Source organism: Eleutherodactylus coqui, chromosome 5 (assembly GCF_035609145.1).
Source record: "Eleutherodactylus coqui strain aEleCoq1 chromosome 5, aEleCoq1.hap1, whole genome shotgun sequence".
NCBI classification, from domain to species: domain Eukaryota; kingdom Metazoa; phylum Chordata; class Amphibia; order Anura; family Eleutherodactylidae; genus Eleutherodactylus; species Eleutherodactylus coqui.
In genome coordinates this window covers 198,371,585-198,391,659 of record NC_089841.1, presented here as the reverse complement: position 1 = coordinate 198,391,659, position 20,075 = coordinate 198,371,585, and the positions used below count along the sequence as shown (strand labels likewise).

The 20,075-nt window shown below is 42.0% G+C and overlaps 1 protein-coding gene across 1 annotated transcript in view; it reads right to left on the bottom strand.

Annotated features, from left to right (window-relative positions):
* ROR2 (receptor tyrosine kinase like orphan receptor 2) overlaps positions 1-20,075 on the bottom strand; it is a 156,836-nt gene that overhangs the window by 26,145 nt on the left and 110,616 nt on the right. Inside the window, exons 3-4 of the mRNA XM_066604047.1 lie at positions 8,325-8,612; positions 8,081-8,111 (exon numbers count right to left, since the gene is read on the bottom strand). Coding sequence (XP_066460144.1) covers positions 8,081-8,111; positions 8,325-8,612 — 319 coding nt within the window. The remainder of the gene's footprint in view (positions 1-8,080; positions 8,112-8,324; positions 8,613-20,075) is intronic.

Here is a 20,075-nt window from a genome sequence, read left to right as displayed (position 1 = left end):
TAGCCTCTTGGGTCCCGTCACTGTAATCAAGTTCTTTTAGCAGGCGAGGATTTAAAATCCCACCTGCTGAAAGAGCTGCGTCTGATTGGCTAAGTGTACAGCCAATCACAGGCAGCACTCAGCCATTCATTAAATGACAGCTGAGCGCTGCCTGTGATTGGTCACAGCGCTTAGCCAATCACAGGCAGCGCTCGGCCATTCTTTGAATTCATTGAATGGCCGAGCTCTGCCTGTGATTGGTTGAGCGTTGTGACCAATCACAGCGCTCAGCTGTCATTCAATAAATGGCCGAGCACTGCCTGTCACTGGCTGAGCGCTCAGCCAATCAGACACAGCCCTTTCAGCAGCCAGGAATTTTAAATCCCCGCCTGCTGAAAGAACGTCATGACAGTGAAGGGACCCAAGCTGCCAGATGTGCCTGAACGCCGGCAGCGGCGGAGAGGTTAGCATAGATTTTTTTTTTTACTACAACTACGGATGATTTTCAGGGAAGGGCTTATGTTTAAAGCCCTTCCCCGAAAATCACTGTAGGGGGTCCCGGCTTATACTTGAGTCAATAAGTTCTTCGCGTTTTTTTGTGGTAAAATGAGGTGCCTAGGCTTATATTTGGGTCAGCTTATACTTGAGAATATACGGTAGCTGGCTGAAATTTTTTTCATTAGTGAATTCTGCATCAGCCTTTACATTACCAAAACAAATATTACTACTTGTTCTAATTCACAAGTGTTAAAGGGTTGTTTCAGAACTTATTTTACTTACAGAGAATCTCACCAACATGGATAAATGTGCATATAAACTGTTTACAGTAGTTAACTTGCTGAAAAAGTACATTTTCTTGTATTTTTATGTCTTCAATTTCCGTATTTAAGAAATGCCGAACAGGAGATATTGAGGGAGGGGTTTAGAGGAGGCACACGTGATCGCACTATAGAGGCTGTTTACTAGAAGCCCCGTGGATACTGGTGTGTGATGTCTTAGATAATGTCCTACTGCATATGTCCAGCTTTTATTCTGCCCAGTAGGATGAAAGCCGAATTCAAATTTCCACCTTTCACCTTCATTTGGGATCAATGCTTCTAAATGAGGATGCTGCTATTGCCAGATTAGAAACTGTGCATGCATTTCAACCAGCTAATGCATTGCTAATTACTTATGAATGGATTCTCATTATCTCAGCACAGCAACAATTTTAAAACACATCAAATTGTGGAAATGCTTATTTCTGAATGATCTATTGTTTTAAAGGCACCTTTGATTTTGGGATAACTCCTTTAAAAAATTAGGCAATATATTGTGTCTGTGAATAGCTCATACATGGTTTTCCATCTCATTAGGTATTTGTTTCTGAAGTGGTATATCATAAATAGAGATGAGCAAGAACCAAAACGCTCGAATCTTCGTTATTCGAGTCGAGCTTTTCGTAAAATTTGAGAGCTCTACTCGAGGAACGAACCCCATTGACTTCAATCGGAGACTCGAGCATTTATGTATGGGACCCACCGGTTGCCGAGCTTTTTTTCCCTGTTCTCTCTCTCTCCCTCTCCCCTACGCCAAGCCAGCCACAAACTACTGTTGAATGCGAAGGGGTCAAATCTGACACGTCAGCGGCGGGGAGGGGCCAAAACTGGGGCGCTGTCGAACACAGCGTGATAACAAAATGTGCTGATAAGTGTCTCAAGTCCATGGTCAGATTTAGGAGGTTGTTTCTTTCTTCAGAGGGCTATGGTTTAAGTTAAACCATGATGATATTCAAGTAACACTTTATAGAACAAAATTGAACATACTGTGTTTGTTAGCATATCTGCACAAATATGAGTAGCGACAAGTGACCAATAGATGCTCTGCGAGTACAAGTAGAATCTATTAGGTCTACATAATTGCATAGCAATAAATCAAAATAAAGGATAGGCATAAAACGTGACAATGTACAACATAAAGTTTTGGAACTGCAGACTTGCCTTTATCCATTTTAATAAAAAAAACCTTCATGACCAATAAATTCCGACTGCAGATAATCAGCGGATTATCGTATATCTACGTATAATGTGGAATACAGACCCAGCACCGTCATAAATTGTACACAGAATTACACGGCAGAGAATACCATACCACTTGATGACCAGAAAACAAATGAGGTGAATAACTTGGTAAAAGGGCAAATATTTTTCTCCTAAATGCAATTAAGATTTCCAAGGCTTAAAATTCTGTAGGGAAAAAAGTAATTTGTTTTAAATGCTTTTCCTCTGAACCTGCCAAAGCACGCATGGAAGACTACTAAAATCCTTCCTAAAACTAACAGACATTACTGAAAGTTTCAACAAAGAAAAAACTTAGAGGCCATTAAAGTCTTCTGTATCCAAAAAGGTACAGATGAGGTCAAGATTAGTGGAAGCAAAATGTCCCAACAGGGTCTTTGACTTGTAATTACTTAATACAATTTGTATCTAAAATTAAAAGGCATTTATCATCCTCAGTTCTCCGGGCCATGCAGCCATGTCTTCAGAATTAACAGCCCACAGGTGGCAGACAATTTTTATATGCATACAACCTACGCAAACTAGAATCATGCACATTATTACAGCCATGGGCAATCTTGTAGCTGAGCTCATCATTTTTGAGGTGAAACAAAAGTCAAATGAATTTAGGCAGAATTCATATTGTTGGGTTCCTAATATATACTTTAAAAGTTTAGCCTGACCATGTACAGTATATTCCCATTGTAAAAAAAAAAATGTATATTGTGCCGTATTCTATTATACGGGATCCAGCTGTATTCAAAAGTGTACATTGTATTAATACAATGATACAAATGAGTCCAACACATATGTGCCAGAGTGCCAAAAGGACACTCTCTTGGCATACCTTGGAGCCATTATCTCCTATGTAGCACATAGCCTTATATGAGCATGTTTTAGCTATATTCTTTCCTTGGTTATTAGATCCCAACAGGGAACAACGGCAAAGCTTTCCTACAAGGATTACAAAACCTGCCCTATAGTCTGTATTAGAATCGATACTGACCACAGAACCCACCATAATGGGCATGACATATTGTAGAGCCCAATAAACACAATATCCACTGACCTTTAAAGTTCAACCATGTTACAAGCTTACTATTAAACGACACAATCTTAGCAGCGTCTATGGACTGCAGACCATGACATTTCCCATGACAGTCTAGTGAAATACAGCTACCTTTTTACAGCATCTAATAATGTGTAAGGTACTTTGCACAGCGAGTCAGGTTACAAGTGTGTAGAAGCAATGCTAATGTATAGACCCTTTAGCAGAAGATGGATTTACACCTCTGAAAAGAATTCTGTAGATACACCAACAAAATCTAATTGGAGACATTTTATTACCTCCCTGCCAAAAGGCAGAATGTGAATGAATATTGCTAATACTGTTTCAGCCTAGGCAAAGGGAATTCACAAAAGTGTGATTAACACTAATCTGGAAGAGAAGTTCAATCCCCTTTTTTATGCAGAAACTTGATAGTAACAGACAGGTATTAACTGTACAGAAATCATGGGCCTACCTCAGCATCCTTCCAGACCACACAGAGTAGACTAATACCCCTCAAGTAGACATACAAAACCGACTGCAGCTTGGAATATCTACATCACAGTCATAATAAAAAGTGTGTGCTCATTTTTTTTTGATTTTTCTAAATATTCGCAACTCTCAGATGGTAACATGGCAAAGAACCTTAATAATAAAAGAGACCTCTTCTTTGATAGGCTAAAGACAAACTGATGATTCTGCATAAAGTAATACTAGCCAATAAACTCAAAACAGTTCCCAAATGTAATTAATTATTTAGCACATTTACCTTTTAGGTTGAATACAACACTATTAAGGCAATTGACATTCTTGAGAGCATTAGACATTAGTGGCATTCCCAACCATTTGCTTCTTAGCAATTAATCCGCATGCTTATATAGTTTCACTCAAACTACTAGATTACTTCCCCTTGGCAAAAATCCACTTCACTCTTATTGTTGCCTCAGCACCACTTGAGTTCATAAATCATTTCAATTGTTGCCTCTTTCAGAGTTTTCAAGCTTCAAAAAATATTTAATTGACTATACCAAATAGGTAAACTAGCCCGATACTACAAATTAGATTAAAGGTCATGAGTGAATCAAACTAACACAACTTCTACCAAGTCCATGATGAGGAAAAAAAAAAAATTAGTTGTTTACTTTCTTGATGTTTTGTATACATACTATACAAAATCTGTTGTTTGCAAGTAGGGGGTGTGAGTTGCCTATGGGGGGATAGGACTTAAGTCTACTGGTTTAGCCTTACCACTTTTTTCACCCAATTAAGAGGTGTATTTTTGATGTTGGGATTAGTGTGGGGGAGGGGGGCAGTCCTGGTCATTGGCTTCCTCTTACACTTAGGATCTACAGCACTTAGTGTTGCTGTAGATACGAGTCATATGTTAGTAGTTGGTACTGGTTGCCTTATAAGCAACCTCTGTATTTGTTTTGCCTGTTTTTCTATTGCTGCTCTCTTTTTTCTCTACTGTTTCTTTACTTTCTTGTCTTTGGTGTTCCTTCAAAGGTGTTCTGGCTATTCTTGCATGGAAGCACACATCAAACAGTAATAGCTACATTAACCTTAGGTACCTATAATGCAAGAGGCCTCAACAAACCTGAAAAAATGTAGTCAGATTTTATGTAGGCTTCATAGGAAAATAATACTGATAGCTTTGTTTCAGGAGACCCATTTTGTAGCCTCTAACTTCCCCAAATGCACTAGTAAATACTCAACTACTTGATTTCATAGTCCCCATCCAAATAGCAAAGTGTTTCATTAATCTTTTCAACCCATCCTGATAGCTTCAGAGGTTGATACTACTGGGGGATTCATCATCTTAAAAATCTTTGTTTCTGGTTGTGTATACACATTTATTTTCCGAGTCAGGACCAGGTCCCTTTTGGAGTTCGTACTTTTCAAGAATTAGCACCTTCACAGATGGATCCAGGATTGTTCTGGGTGGAGATTTCAACCTAGTGTTTGATCCTTCTGTTGCTACATCTGTGGGCAGGTCTTCGATCTCCTATTCTATAATTTGACAGTTAAAGAGGACTCTAGTAAGTTTAAGGCTCATTGACTTATGGCAGGTATTACATCCAACTCTAAAGGAGTTTTGTATCCATTCTTTAGCCCACAACAGTTAAAGTAGGTTTCACCATTTTTTTTATATTCGATGAACTCTTGGATGGAAACTCGAGAAGCTTTATGGACACCTTCTTATGGTCCGACCATGCTCCAGTCCATGTTTTTTTGGAGGCCCCAGGGAGTAAGACCAGTTGTCATGGCATCTAAATGATAATTTATTAAGTGATGTGGCATGCCCTGTGGATATCAAACAAGCCATCATTAATTTCTTGGCTGATCATTAGTCAGACCCAACACCAGCCGCCTTACACTGGGGGGCTGGTGTGAAGTTCGACTAATGAAATGCGCAGTCCGAAGCATATTTATATCCCATGGCACAAGATTGAAAACAGAAAGCTCAGATAAATTGATACATCTGCTCTATATGTTTTGGCTAAGGGAAGCCTCTAATAAGGCACAATCTTACTGCAAGACCAAATTCTAGTGATCTCGACCAAAAATCAGTCTGCATTAGAGATAAGTTAAGGACCAGATATTATGAATACCAGAGGCTACTGGCCAGGGCACTCCACCCTCATATACATCGATCTCATATTTTTTTTATTAAGTCTCCCACTAAAGGGATGGTGTATTACCCCTGGGAAATCTTGGAGGAATTTCGTTCTTACTACTACAAGCTTTAATATTCATGAGAAAAACGGTTCCTGTGTGGCTCCATCACAAAGTGATATTAGGAATTATTTGGCAGTCAATGCCCTGGGAAATATCCCTACTAGTGCTACCCATACTCTAAATCAGGATTTCTCTTCTACAAAACTAGCTCTGGTTATACAGGAGCTGAAGATGGGGATGAGCCCAGGACCTGACGTGTTGATGTAGACCTTGATGTATGGGTTGTTACTGGATGGGGAGATAGGAGATTCCACCCCTAGATAAAGGGAAGCTTGGGAGGAGGTGTTGAGTCAGACCCTTCCCAAGGAACTCTGGAATAAAGCCTTTGTTCTTACTCATAAAATGTCGATCTCTTGCAGCCTGCAGAAGCTTAATCTTAAAATGCTATCCCAATAGTATAGATCCCCCCACAAACTACATAAATTGTACCCATCACATGCTTTTTTGATTTCGCTATTAGAGATGAGCGAGTATACTCGCTAAGGCACATTACTCAAGCGAGTAGTGCCTTAGCCGAGTATCTCCCCGCTCGTCTCTAAAGATTCGGGGGTCGGCGGGGGGCGGGGAGCGGCAGGGAAGAGTGGGGAGGAACGGAGGGGAGATCTCTCTCTCCCTCTCTCCCCCCTGCCGCAACTCACCTGTCACCCGCGCCGCCCCCCGAATCTTTAGAGACGAGAGGGGAGATACTCCGCTAAGGCACTACTCGCTCGAGTAATGTGCCTTAGCGAATATACTCGCTCATCTCTATTGGCTATCCAACGGTACCCTTCCATCTTAAATATCACTCTGAAATAGATGTATTATTGGCTTAGCCATCATCAGAGACACCACAAAAGTCTCTTTCTTTTCTGGCTGTCTTTCTCTATTTTCTTCTTCACTTAACTCTTCTTATCTATTATTGACTTATTCTATGCTGCCAAACTGTAGTGGATTCTCCATCACTTCCTCAATTTTTGTATGCTACATGCTGTATATTTCTTGTTGCCTGTATACAAGATAACCCCTCTTTCACTATTGTACTACATGTTTTTGTGAAACTTCTTGTGATGTCAGATTCCGAATAAATATGACTTGAACCATAAACTGTAAGTAGAGCTTAAGGTATTTTTATATAAGGACAACTTTCAATTTGTTTACATTAAAGGGACATTGTACATCTAAACTATGAGAACAGAAGGGTCACTAAATGGATATGAAGTATGAAAGAACTACGTTATCATGAAGGATTTAATTCAATGTATTTACTTCAAAGAACAGAACAGTAAAGGTGCTCAGAAACATTAAAAAATGTCAAATGCTCTTCCCCTATATAGACTTTAATTCTGCAGAATATGTTGGCGCTATATAAATAAAGATTATTATTACTGTATGCAAATGTAAGTCCATTTCAAGGGAGAAAAGGGAATAAGCCGATGCCGGTCTCCAAAGGATGAGACAAGTGGAAATCCAACAATAGGACACTCTTTGTCTGCTTACTGGTATTTCCGTAAGACCCTTCAGCATTTTCAAAGAGGACACCTGTTAGAGGTCCTACAGAACTGGGGAATTGGTGTTACATTTTTTCACATATGAGCCTAGATACTGGAAATCTTAGCACAATATTGGAATCTGAATACTTGCTTTGTCACACGGAATGCTACAGAAGTTTGAGTATGGTTCAACAGTTATCAGTTAAGATGATGCACTCCTGTATCTTCATGCTGTCACCATACGCTTGCCTATACAGAACCAACACCGTTAGCTCAACTGATGGGAACGGCAATTTTAAAAGGTAACTTTAAAGTCACGTCTTTGGTTAGCATGGTTACACAAAGCGGCAGACATCTTTGGCAAACCAGTTACGGAGAGCTTATGTTGGATACAGAGAAGTAACAAAATATTTAAAAAAAAGAATAATCTTCTACATCCAGAGAGGAAATCACTATTGTAAAAATAACATTAGATGACAAAGTCTTTCCTGGCTTTGACTATTGCTAGAACGAGCCTTATGAATAATTCACATGTATGACATCACTTCTCGTTTTAACCTAATGTATTCCAGTGTGTAAGTGAGGGAGTTCTTGTCAGATTGTGTATGGAGTAAAATAAATGACTTACATAAGGTACACGTTAGATTCGGCCATTACACAGTCCCATGCACACTTCGGTCTAGTTTTTCACAGCTTGTGGAGACAAAAGTCCCATAGAAACTAGCAAACGCTCACTTTAATTTCTGATTTTACTTCTATGATGAAATATTAAATCAAAATAAACTTGACATCACAAAAATAACACTTACTGAAAGTTGGGGTTCGGGCTGTTCGTAGGACCTGTTTAAACATACAGAAGATTGAAATGTGTTATGCAAGAATAGCATTGTACTTTATAGCAATACGTAGCAAAAAAAATCTAAATCTAGGCATTATGCAAAACCAAGTTCACATATATAACATTCTGTATTCGGTCACTGGTAATTCCATATTTTAAAAAAGTTTTGCTGCACAATGTGTGTTTTAAGCCCAACCCCCATATCATCAACTTACCAAGCCTCACATAAAGAACACCAGTTGCAGTAATAGTCTTTATCCCATTGCTGGCGACGCACTGATAATAGCCCGTGTCTGTGGTGTCAAGGTCTTGTATCCTTAGCCGTGAACCATAATCTGTTTTCCGTATGGTGATTCTCTTGGGTTCTTGCACCACCGGGGCATCATTCTTCAGCCACTTAACATTTGGTAATGGATTTCCTGCCACTTTGCAATGAAGGGTGGCTGCTTGGCCCTGGACAATAGTGAGGTTGTTTACAGGTTCCAGAAATGTCAGAAAGTGTCCTGGAGGGATGAAGATATGCTATGAAAATGATGGTATTCAAGTGACTTAATACAATTAAAGGGGTTGCCAGCTGTTAAGTATTGATAGACAATCCGCAGGATGTACCACCAATAGTAGATCAGCGGGGGTTTGCCATCCGGGAGTCCCACCGATCTGCTGTTCACTGTTCAAGTGTGATTTCTGCAAGAAGCAACAGCTCCGTTGTCACTGCGGTGGCCATTCTTGGTGTTACAGGCAAAGTTCCTCTTGAAGTAAATAGGATTTTTGCTTGTGATACCAAGACTCACCAATGCAGTGGGAACAAAGCTGTCTGTTTCCTACAGAAATCAGTTCAGTGCATGAGCACATCGGCCGGTGAACAGCTGATCAGAGGAGGTCCTGGACAGCAGACCCCGCTAATCTACTATTAGTGGCCTTTCCTAAGGATAGGCCATCAATAGTTTAGAACTGGAATCCCGCGTAGAAATCCCGTGTAGAATCAAATAATTATTTCAAATCGAACGTAACTTTTGAGGCCATCTTGCAAAAATCATACTTCTGTTTTATGTTCCACTAAATTTCTGCACTCTTCAATTCCCAGATACAAGGAGTTTTTGTGGAAAACTTGTGTAGTGGAAAATGGAGGGTGAAATCATCTTAAGAAATGGTGAGCTCTTCAATATATCTATCATAGTTATTTTTCCTGCTTGCCTGGCAGAGTGCTTTGTACATAAACCGTGTGCATGTATCATTGTGCGTCTTTACGTGTGTTTGTGCGTACATAGGAACGTACAAGGGAGGCGTATAATAGTGAAAGCGAATACATTTGAGTGCTAACACAGATGTGTCTGGCATGAGACATTACCAGCTGGAATGAGCAATTATTCGGTTGTTACAAAGTCGACAGCAGAACAAAAACACAGCCTCGTTCTTCACAAACTAAAGAAACTTCAAAGTCTTTGGAATCCGGCCGTGTAGGTTTTGCCACTTATTTCTGCCTTTTTAAGAATAAATTACAAGCTGTTTACATAGATTCAGAGCAGAAGGCTTATGTAACTAACACATCTTGCCTTCATAATTGCTCATTTGCAAGTGAAGTCCGTGCGTCAATAAGTCTACTGTTGCTGCCAATATTTATTCTGATAGAGCAAATAACAACCTCTTAATTGTGGAATACAAGATCAGTTACATACACATATATATACGCTGACTATCGCATGGGAATACTAGGGCTGGCACTAATAGAGTAAAACAATGTATGTTATATCCAGGTGAACATCCAAGGAGTCTACATCATGCACCTTACCTTTCTATGTAATTAAAAATACCGAAAATAAATCCCTTTAGGTCATACCTGGGAACATTTTCATTAATGTGCAAGGCATACATTTTAAGGACTGTCACATTTTCCACACTCTTGGACAGGCTATGTAGAATAAATGTCATGTAGATTTTAGACTATCGCCTCTAAGCACAGTTGGAGAGGCCACTCTCAGAGCTTCAACTGCTGGATTGTTCATGGTGCCAGCACTATAGAGACGTGAAACATTCCATTTTATCTACGAATATGCTGGAAAATGTCCAACATTTGTGATTGTAAGTGCTTCTGAAGTGCTTACTACCTTAACAAATATAGTTGCATGCCACATGTATTGTCAGATAGGCATTCAACTTCTCTCGATGAGTATTGAAGTGGAGGCATTTAGTGCAACTATAGTGCACACTCTATCACAGATCCAATAATGGGGTGTTTTATAGAGTTTATGAAAACTGATAAAAACGTTAAGACATCTTGAATAACCTTATGAAGCAAACGGTATTGTTGTATCTTGTCTCCACCATGAAGAATGGGTGGAGATAAGATGAACGTCCCCAAGCAACGCCCACAATTATATTAGCTGGCCTGGAGAATGGGTGGGTATTTTCTCCCCTCCAGCCTCCTGTCACTCATCCCTCCGGCGCTGTGCCTTGTGCCCTGTACCGGCTGGACTTCCCGCAGACATGGCCTCTTGTGTTCTCCAGCACTTCCCCTGCCGGCAAGGAAGCAAGCTCCTGGAAGTGGCTCCAGCAGGGCCGCTGTGGCCGCTCCTGCTCCTGGCCAGGCAGCTCCTGGAACTGGTGTCGGCACTGCTGCTGTGAGCGCTGAAGTTCCTGGCCGGCCAGCTCCTGCAAGTGGCTCTGGCAGGGCGCTGCAGCCGCTCCTGTTCCTGCTAGGCAGGCTCCTGGATGCGGCTCTGGCAGTCACATTGTGGGGGCTCCTGGACGGGAGCGCAGGCAGACACAGTGCGCATTGAGGGACGGCATTGTCAGACACAAGGTCGGCATGGAGGCAGACAGCGTCTCCGGCATCGCCGGGGAAAAGGAGCGCAGCCATATACAGCTGTCAGCTAGGGTGCAGATGGGACAGCAGCACAGACAGCTGTCATCGGGGGACAGGAGCGCAGCCATACACATCTGTCAGCGGGAGCGAAGATTGCACAGCGGCAGGGACAGCTGTAATGTGGATGCTGTGGGCATCACCTGGCTGTCCCCTGCAACTCAGAGCATCCACTCATACTTTGGTGGAGACATGGTACACTAACACCGAAGCAAACAATAGTTACAGAAACCAAATGAACACAGATATCTATAGAAAAGTTGATATTGGATTTTTTCCGATTATTGTAGGGTGCTGTCATTGGAATGATGTTTTTGCTAAACGACAGATGTCTCTCATCAATAACAGCCCAGACCAGGCCACACATCAAGGCAGTGATCGATTTGGGAGTTGTTGTTTTAACTTATAACATTGTCATCCAAAATTACAATCTTCATAGACCAACTGTGAATGACAAGCTATTCAGAGGAAAAACAAAAGAATATGGGTGATGGCACTAGGCAGGGGAGCTTATTGAGAGACCATCAATCAATTAGCTAATAGATACACTTCTGGGAGGAAGACCAAGGAAGTGAACACAATCTTGGCTCCCCCCCCCCCCCCCCCCAGATAGTCCAGGAGAGTCTTCAGAGAAATCGTATCAGAGAAACTCCAGATGTGTCCAAGGAACGGATATTTCATTGAAAAACTTGTCTAATGTGTTTTGGTTTTCTTTGTCTCCCTTCCTCAGAAGCATAAAGACATAGTATGCTAAATGTACCTTCACAGTATTGCCTGAAACTGCTAATTTGGGCAATAATCATCCTGTGTCCAGACGGCCACACATAGGGCACTGCGCGAGACATCGTTTACTTGTCAGAATCGCTTGATTTTTGGCGGAACTAAGAACCAAGCAACTGTTGGGTTGTGTAAACAGCAATAACTCAAGGTTTGAATGACTTCGGTTTGCTGTGAATGGAGGCAGGTGGGCCAGAATGTCTCTCCTGTGTAGACCACATTAGCGATAGTTGGGTGGTAGCCCATGGGATGGCTGTTTGGTGTTTAGACGCCAGATAGTCATGTACAGGTACCTTTACTTACATCTATAATAGCACAAAACTGTATAATAGGTCCTATACATAAACTCCCCACTGACTCCCTGGAGGCTTTGAACCAAGACTGCTGTCACTTCCTTGGTCTTCCACCCAGCTAACTGACTGATGGTCTAATCTCTCATAAGTTCCAGAGCCCCGGCGCGGTTCCTGCAGTCCTCAGCTGCCCACACAGGTTCACTTCCAGCCAATCAATGCAGTGCTCAAAGAACCAATCAGCCATTGCTTAGTGGAGGCGGGATTTATAAAACCAGTAACCAGGAAGAGATCTTGTGTGGGTTGGCTGAGAACTGCGGGACCTGTACTGAGCCTGCTAGGTAATGTATTCCTATATTTTTTTGGGGGGGATGTGAAAAAAAATAATGATGCAAATAAGGGAGATGGAATAATACCTCCACAGCACCACCTATTGGAAGGCAGCATTCCTTCAAGCCAAAGTTAGACTCTTTATACAAGCCTTGTATCAATGACTGGGAAATAACAGACAGCTGTTTCAGGGTATTTGCCCTTCATCAGTGTACACTGGGAGTCTGGCTTTGCTAGTGAGAGGCCTGGGACAGGGGTCAGAAACGCTATCTTTTCCCCTTAGGGAGAGCACTTAGACAGTGAATGAGGAGACTCAAAAGGCCATTCATGCTCCTCTGGGTAATATGCAAATAAGGGAGATCATAGAATCATAGAATGGTAGAGTTGGAAGGGACCTCCAGGGTCATCGAGTCCAATCCTCTGCTCAGTGCAGGATTTACTAAATCATCCCAGACAGATATTTGTCCAGCCATTGTTTGAAGACTTCCATTGAAGGAGAACTCACCACCTCCTGTGGTAACCTGTTCCACTCATTGATCACCCTAATTGTCAGAAAGTTTCCTCTAATATCTAATTTTCGTCTACTTCCTTTCAGTTTCATTCCATTGCTTCTAGCCTTTCCCTGTGCAAATGAGAATAGTGCTGATCCCTCTGCACTGTGATAGACCTTCCGATATTTGTAGACAGCTATTAAGTCTCCTCTCAGCCTTCTTTTTTTGGAAGCTAAACATTCCCAGATCCTTTAACCGTTCCTCATAGGACATAATTTGCAGACCGCTTACCAACTTGGTAACTCTTCTCTGCACTTGCTCCAGTTTGTCTATGTCTTTTTTAAAGTGGGGTGCCCAGAACTGGACACAGTATTCCAGATGAGGTCTGACTAATAAAGAGTAGAGGGGGATAATGACCTTACGTGATCTAGACTCTATGCTTCTCTTAACATATCCCAGAATTGTGTTTGCCTTTTTGGCTGCTGCATCACATTGTTGGCTCATGTTCAGTCTATGATCTATTAGTAAACCCAAGTCTTTTTCACATGTGCTGCTGCTTAGCTCAACTCCTCCCATTCTGTATGTGCTTTTTTAAATTTTCTTGCCCAGATGTAGGACTTTGCATTTCTCCTTGTTAAATACCATTCTGTTAGTCGCTGCCCACTGCGCAAGCTTTTCTAGATCTTTTTGAATACTCTCCACAGTGCCACCTATTGGAAGGCAGGATTCCAATAGTATGCACCGACCATAACAACTAACCACACAAATCAAAAAACGAATTGCATGCAAAGAAATTGCCAGCAATAAAGCAGATCAGACATGTAACACAACATGTATTTCTTTGGCTTCAAACTGTGCCCTTTGTATGCTCGTCCAGGACCGCGTGAGCAAACTGCTATAATTTCTCTTCACTGCAGATTTATTGGTCTGCAGCAGGAACTGCATAAGTAAAAAGTAAACGAAATAAAAGACTGCAATGTGAGCAACATACAATGAATGTGTCATCAGTCAGTAATCATATGGAAGAAAACACTCCATAATGAAACAATAAGGGAGTACATTATTCCTTGAGGCCAATTGGAAAGGACTTTATCTGCAGGAACTCGTAATAATAGACAGATTTCTCAACAGCTTTTTATGATGCATAGTCAGAATGAGGACAGATCCAATTGTTAAAAAAGATGAGACAATGTTTATCCTGCCAGGAGACTGAAGCTTTTAGGCTGGTCATAAAACCAGCTAACCACATCCAGTTATGAAAGTACTCGCCTTACAAGGTCTCGGGTAGATGTTCTGATGTTGGTAAGCAGTCGTGCTCATTTAAGAGCATTTGCTTTCAAAGCTTTTTAATGATCATAAGTGCTAAATATTGTTTACTTGTAGTTTTCTTTTTCAGACTGTTAAAGGCTTTAAAAACACTGAAGAGCACAATGTATCCTGAATATACATATAGGTTGCTACTCTAAAGCAAAGGCAAATCTTATTCTTATGCCCCCTCATCAGGTTTGGTAAAAACCCCAAAGTATTCTGTCTGTGCATGGCTATCTTTTCCTTCTGGAGAAGATTTTGGCTTATCCTTCCAGTCATTGTTACAAGTTTTTTAAAAGGTGTTACATTGACTTGCAATAGATGGCGCTGTAGAGGCATTGTTCCATCTTTCTATTTGCATATTTCCCAGGGGAGCATGGATGGCTATATATGTCTCCTCACACCTACTAGGTGTTGTCTCTAAGGAAAACCCATACCCTTCCTGACCCATGTCATATGCTTCTCACCTAGCCAAGCCAGCAACCTAATGCACAGTGATGAGGAACAAACTGCAAAACTCTCTGTCTGTGCATGGCTATCTTTTCCTTCTGGAGCAGACTCTGGCTTTGGCTTACACTTCCAATCACTGTTACAACGCTTATTAAAAGGTCTGACATTGACTTGCAGGAATACTGCATTCCAATAGGTGGCGCTGTGGAGGTATTGTTTCATCATCCTATTTATAGGAAACAGCAATGTCCTATGACAGCCAATCAGACAACCATGTTTTTGCCACCACTTTGTAGGTTTCCATTCATATTTATGCATACTTTTTCTCCTAAAATACAGCCTGGTTCATATGGAATACATCCCGAGATGTCTCACTGATATGTACAGTTGGTTTATGTATAGAAACATCTGCCAGTACATTTTAGGTTATAAACCAGTGGCACCAGTCCAGGGTGGCATGAACTGACCATGAACACATCAATTATTGTAAATGACTCAACTACTTTACAATGTTATGTTACATTGATTGTACTCAGGGCTCCATCACACGGACCCGTTGTGACAACGTATTACGCGCACAGATTTTATGCCCATGTGAAGCCACCCTCAATCTGATCCAACCAATGTAAATCTGCTCCACTGACTGAAACATTTTTCATTTATGCTTTAAACTTTTTATTGTTGGTTAGCGGTAAACATTATGATGGTGGTGTTCAGTCTACGGTTGTTGGGAAATATATAAGTGGGACAATACGAACGCACAATATCTCCCACGATACAAAGCATGTCATGGGGAGTATCTATATTCTTTCTGGCAATGCTTACCCCACACTACCAGGAACCCCCTACAGTGCAAAGAAAAAGTAAACAAAAGAGTGAAACTTTCCGTAAGGGAAACTAGAGGATGACAAACCTTGCCTACTAGTGGATGGCCTGCCCTGATAAGGACGCATCCACCCTCATGCCTTTGTCACTCACTAACCCTGATAAATGGGGAAAAACCACCCTAAGAGTAAACCAAAACCTCAAAGAAGAAATCTCAGTAATAAATCTCTGAACTTATCTGAAGAGCTGCTTAAAGAACCACGAAAACCAGATCCAGAGAGGTCTTCACTCCACAGCAGAAGAAGACTGCAATGAGTTGACCAGCACAGAACCCAGGCCAGGAGAGAACTAAAAAAACTCACCCTAATTGCCCCCAGGTGTACAGAAACCCACCAGAGTCAACAAAGTCCAAATGCACAGTCAAGCTCAAACTGACACAACACAACTTTTGGGGGAAATACCTTGATGAACACGAGCCTTTATCCAGTGATGGTTCCTCATCAGGCCACAATAGCTACAATCAGACGGGATTAGAAGAATACAGGAAGCATACAAGAAGATAAAAGATTGCTGATTGCTTAAAATTTGACATCTCACTTAAGGCCATTGTTACACTCAGAAGCAAACCTGTATTAACCTGCCAAAGAAAGGCATATCATCCGCCTGACCCCTCATGAATCGAGGCCAGACGTCTGCAACGTTCTAGTGGTGCTGTGCGCCACTCTACTGTCACAGCACATAAGCTATTTGCTCAGCAGTAATGTCTTGATTTGTGGGTCTGCTGCAGGGCATGTTGAACGGGTCTTTCAAATTCCTACGTAAGAAACTACTTACAAGGGCTGGCTGAATGCGATATCCGGATATTCCAGATGTGCAACTCACATGAATCACATACATAGAACTATTTCCTGGACTCTGATGCTTTTCTCCTGCTTCAAATTCTCTGACTTGTACTAATCTTAAGACTCTCACCTGTTATGCTCTCTCTGTACAAGAACGCAGCTCTCCATAATGTCATTATTGTATCACTCGGAATAGGCATTGTGGAAAGAATAGGGTTCTGTGAGTGGTGACTACACAAGATCTTACTCGCTGATAGATGTGGTAACTATTCCTCCTCCTCATGGTAGTTTTGGCTATCGCAGACCCCCTCTCTCCTCTACTAAATTTCCATTCCTGGGTTCCCTCCCATGGTAGAACGCTAGGTTGCTTTGAGCTGGGGTCACTTCCCCTCTGTTAGTTAATGTTGCTGAAATGAATACCTTGTTCGCAGTGTCCGTAGGGAAGGAAGATGGGAAACACTTCTGAATGTTGTGATATGAATGTTACAAGAAAATCGAAACAGAAAAGCCAAAAATGCAACATAATGCAACACAAAAATGATCTCACCAGTAACATAACATCCATGTGATATACAGTCTTCATCAGCAAGACATTTGAACTACTCAAATTCTAGACAGACTTTTTTTCGGACGGTTTTGTGTAAAAAAAAATAAAATAAAAATCCCACAAAAATCTAAGGTGTTTTTTAACTCATGCCTCAAATTACGCAGCAAGAACAGATTCATATGGCGTATGCATTTTTTGCGTGTGATTCAGCGTAACGCATTTGCGCTGTGAGTGAGGCTTTTTTGTGCATGTATCAGCATATGTTCCTGCAGTTTTTGTGCCGTAGCGGCATGGTTTTTTTGTGCACAGAACACAACCACGCCCTGATTTAAATGGTTATTTAGCCTAATGAGTTTCAGATGTGTTTTTTTTCCCATGGAGTTACAGTGTATTGCACATTGCGTGCCAATTTGCGCACTCCCCAGAGACGTCTATGGGGACCTTTAGAGTCTTAATGCGCACAAAAGTAGAGCATGCAGCATTTTTTCCCCTTTTTTCTATTCTCTGCATATTGCGCACACAAAAACACATGCAAATATGCCTGTGTGAAGCCGTCCTGAGGGCTCTTTCACATGAGCGTATATAAGCCGCCATTTTCACGGCTGGCTGATATACGCTATGATCTGATGCATTGGGTTTCAATACATCAGATCACATGGCTGTATTCCTGCGGTGTAAAAGCGCCCGGCAGAGCCAATACAGCGCCGGACACTTTTTTACGCCAAGCTGAAAAGATAGTCGTGGAACTATCTTTCTGTCCGGAATACATTGGCCATTATATGGACTCCTATGGGAGTCAATGACAGCGTGACCGCTAAACTCCCTCCCTCTTCCCTCCTCCTTTCTCCTCCCCTCCGGCTGTTTGTATTGGGAGGGGGCGGGACAGAGGCAAAGGTAGGCACCTGCCTTCTCCGATTGCTGGCTGCAGACAAGGGGCGGGAAGAGGCTGTTGCTTAGCTCTGCCCCTACCCCGCCCATTTCAAACACCTGGGGGAAGGAGAGAGGAGGTGAGCCAGCAAGGGGGAGGGAAGGGGAGGCATTGCGTCCTTGGCGTATATGCGCCAGGCCCACAAATGTAAATTTTTTGTGCGCTCGTTCACGTGTTTTTTCGGCGACGACGGCGGCACATAAAAACGCCTACAGCCGTGTGAAAGAGGCCTGAAAGTAAGAAAAAAACACCATTACAAAAAAGGCAATTTTACTGCTGACCTTCAGCTAACATCTGGATGCAACCGATTTTCTTTACCTGAATAAAATTCCACTGTCATAACAACAAAAAAGTGGAATTTTACCAAAAAAAGACTATGTGTGAAAACTGCCTAAAAGTACTTTGTATAACACTCTCCTTTTCTGTTTGGGTTATGACCTGTTACATCAAGCAGAGGAGGCAAGCCCAAGCAAGCTGTTTCAGTATGCATGATTAACACTGATCCCGTTAATTAAAAGAGTATTAACTAAGTCAGTCTCCAACATCTGGCCAGTATCCAGCCACTTGTGCCCTCCCAGCTTATGGAAAATGAAGTCTGGATTTACAAAGATGCAGAACTATACATATTCATTTCAGCGGCATTGAACCGCCACAACCACGCCGATCATCACCCAGTACGGAGGGAATCACCATAAAGTCATCTTCTGGCCCTACCTATGTGGCCAAGAAACGGTTGGCACTTAACCCTTGGTTAGACTGTAGAATAATTAGTGTATGTCCCTGATTGTGCATTACAAACTTATAGGCACTCTTTAGGCCCCCTGCACACGGGCGGAAAATTCTGTGGCAGGATTTCCTGCAGAATTTCCGCCTGTGTCCACCTGCATAGGATTGATTACAAAACGTGAAAATACACACGGAAAACAAATTGCGGCATGTTCTATTTCTGTGCATGTCTTCCAGAGGTCCGCACCAAAATGTTATTCCCGGCCCCCCGGCTCCGCTCTGCGCACACGTTGGCTGGGTGGCAGCCGCCACATCACAGAGCCGGTCCCTGCAGGGGCACGGTCGGATCCCGCTGCGAGAATTCTCGCCTTAAAATGCGTGGAAAACTTCTTTCTGTAGCCAATATTTTCCTATTTTGCTAATGGGTTCAAGTAAAGGCTGTTCAGTCATATTTGTTAGGGTAGGAGCTTCCCATAGCAACAAAGCAGTTTATGCATTTGCAGTTGATGGAGTTTCCAGCACTAGAAAAACGGATCTGCTGCGTTTGCAGAAACAGCACCACATCTGTTTATAGGCTGAGTCTGGTATTGCGTCACATGCCCATTCAAGTACACTGCAACACCAGACACAGATGCTAGATAAATTTGGTGCTGTTTCTGCAAACACAGCAGACCATTTTTTTAGTACTGGACGAACACCTATAATGTAATGTATCCTGCTCTGCTTTACAGTATATTCAGTCAGTACGTAGTTATACAACATAAAGAGAGTCTGGCAGGTCATGTGAGCCCCATAACCTATAAAGGGAAGAGAGTGAAGAGATTCATGCCCCAATGCATGCACCAAGCGCAGGCTGCCCAGGCAAACAGTGAGGGACCAGGGAGGCAGGAGACAATGGTAGCCACATCTGTGGACTCAGCGGTTCCTGCCCTATAAGCTCATAACCTTGGCTTTTGAGGTTTATAGGATCTGACAGGTTCGCTTTAAATAACTTGAGGCTTGGGTCAGTAGTTTAAATAAGAAATTACACTTCTGTAGAAACACTTAAAATCTGCTCACTCAATGAGCATTAGCATACTCGAAAGTACTCGACACTCGAGCGAGCACCACGAGGTGCTCGGGAAAATTTCAGGAGAGAGAGAAAACCAACCCCCATGGCAAACATGGGGCACCTTGAAAAATGCTCGAGTCTCATTACAAAAAGCAGTGGATGCAGGGTGTGTTCTCTGACATTTCTCGCCTGAAATGCCAACATTCATTTATGTGATAACACAGAAAACGCGAAAAGTTCACAACTTAAGTTGTTTGAGAAATACTGTCACCCTTGTCCCGAAAGACAATCATCCATTTTTGCACCTATGACACCCCTTTTACCCATTACAATGAGTGCTATGTAAGCAGACATCCTATATACCCACCCAGCCAGCCCACAACACGTCACTTCCTTCATTGACTACATGCTGCCGATGTCGAAAGTAGGAGGTGGTCATAATAATGTGACTCGACTGTGCATATGGAAAGAATTATTAAGAATAGGAAGTTTCATGTTGGGTAAGGTCTAGGTGTAGGCAAGCATGTTGCATTTCTACAAT